This window comes from Myotis davidii, unplaced genomic scaffold (assembly GCF_000327345.1).
Source record: "Myotis davidii unplaced genomic scaffold, ASM32734v1 scaffold271, whole genome shotgun sequence".
Taxonomy (NCBI): domain Eukaryota; kingdom Metazoa; phylum Chordata; class Mammalia; order Chiroptera; family Vespertilionidae; genus Myotis; species Myotis davidii.
The window spans coordinates 1,444,220-1,445,306 of record NW_006284839.1 but is presented as its reverse complement, the minus strand read 5'-3'; the positions used below and the strand labels follow the sequence as shown (position 1 = coordinate 1,445,306).

The following is a 1,087-nucleotide window of genomic DNA, read 5'->3' as shown; positions in this document are numbered from 1 at the left end:
CGGGCCGTAGTTTGCCCACGGCTGCTCTAAAAGGTTCAAGTAAAGCATCATATTTGGAGGAGACCCGAGAAAGGCCTTATGAGAAAAGATATTTTCAAAGGTCATCTAACGGCATATGTGATGCCAGTCTGCTGTGAAAAGACACTGGCCAAAGCATTCCTTCTCCCCTTGTGGAAGACTAGTAGGAACAAGGGCTCCGGAGCCAGACTGCCGGGTTTAAATATGCCATTTGTGAGCTGTGTGATCTTGGGCAAGTTGTGTATCCTTTGAGTCTAAGTTTTCCATTTTAACGATGTTGGTCTCTTTTCCTATAGGAAATCTAAGGATATAATCAGCAAAACAACTTCTCACAGTACAAAGTTTTGTGCTGATTTTGATGGCTTATCACAGGAACTCAGACATTTTAACCAAGAAGGTACACAGTTGGTTGAAGAGTGTGCAAAACACTGTGATAAACTCAATAGCAACCTTGAAATAACATCTCAAGACATTAAACAGCGATGTGAGGCTCTGAACACAAGCGCACTTTGTTTTTCTGAGCAGTGGCTGTCTGGCTTAAATAAAAGGGAAGAGGAAATTCAGAACTTATTGGAGGTAATAACTTTGTAACTGGAACCTACTTTGGGGAAAAGAGTGATAAATTAAACATTCTTGGCTAAGGATTGGTTTAAAAACAAAAGACATTAAAAATATAATGAATGACAACATTTTAAAGTATATTACAGTTGGTATAACTTATACATGGTCTTGTTTCATGTATATGTCTCCTAGGTCTCAAAATTATTTAGTGTTTGTCTGATCTGTATCTATTCTTGTTTTTTGACTTGTTAGTTCCTTCAGATAAGGGCACTCTGTCTTTTGATGTATAATACCTTCCACTTCTATATGCCTTTTATTTCTCTTCAGTACATTCAAATCTGTTACAGCTTTAAGTATTTAGGATGTTGTTCTGGTTGCTCAGGGGATACTTGACAGGTTTGTAGGTTTGTTTGAACTTAACACTTGCATGAGCCCTTTGTTGGCTTGGTTTTTCGTTCTGTGCAATAACAGGATTTCACTAATAATCTTAGGAATTAGGTAAAAGAAT

The 1,087-nt window shown here is 37.6% G+C and overlaps 1 protein-coding gene across 1 annotated transcript in view; it reads left to right on the top strand.

Moving 5' to 3' along the window:
• KIF11 (kinesin family member 11) overlaps positions 1–1,087 on the top strand; it is a 49,319-nt gene that overhangs the window by 35,019 nt on the left and 13,213 nt on the right. The window contains exon 18 of the mRNA XM_006755093.2: positions 315–594. Within this exon, the coding sequence (XP_006755156.1) occupies positions 315–594 (280 nt within the window). The remainder of the gene's footprint in view (positions 1–314; positions 595–1,087) is intronic.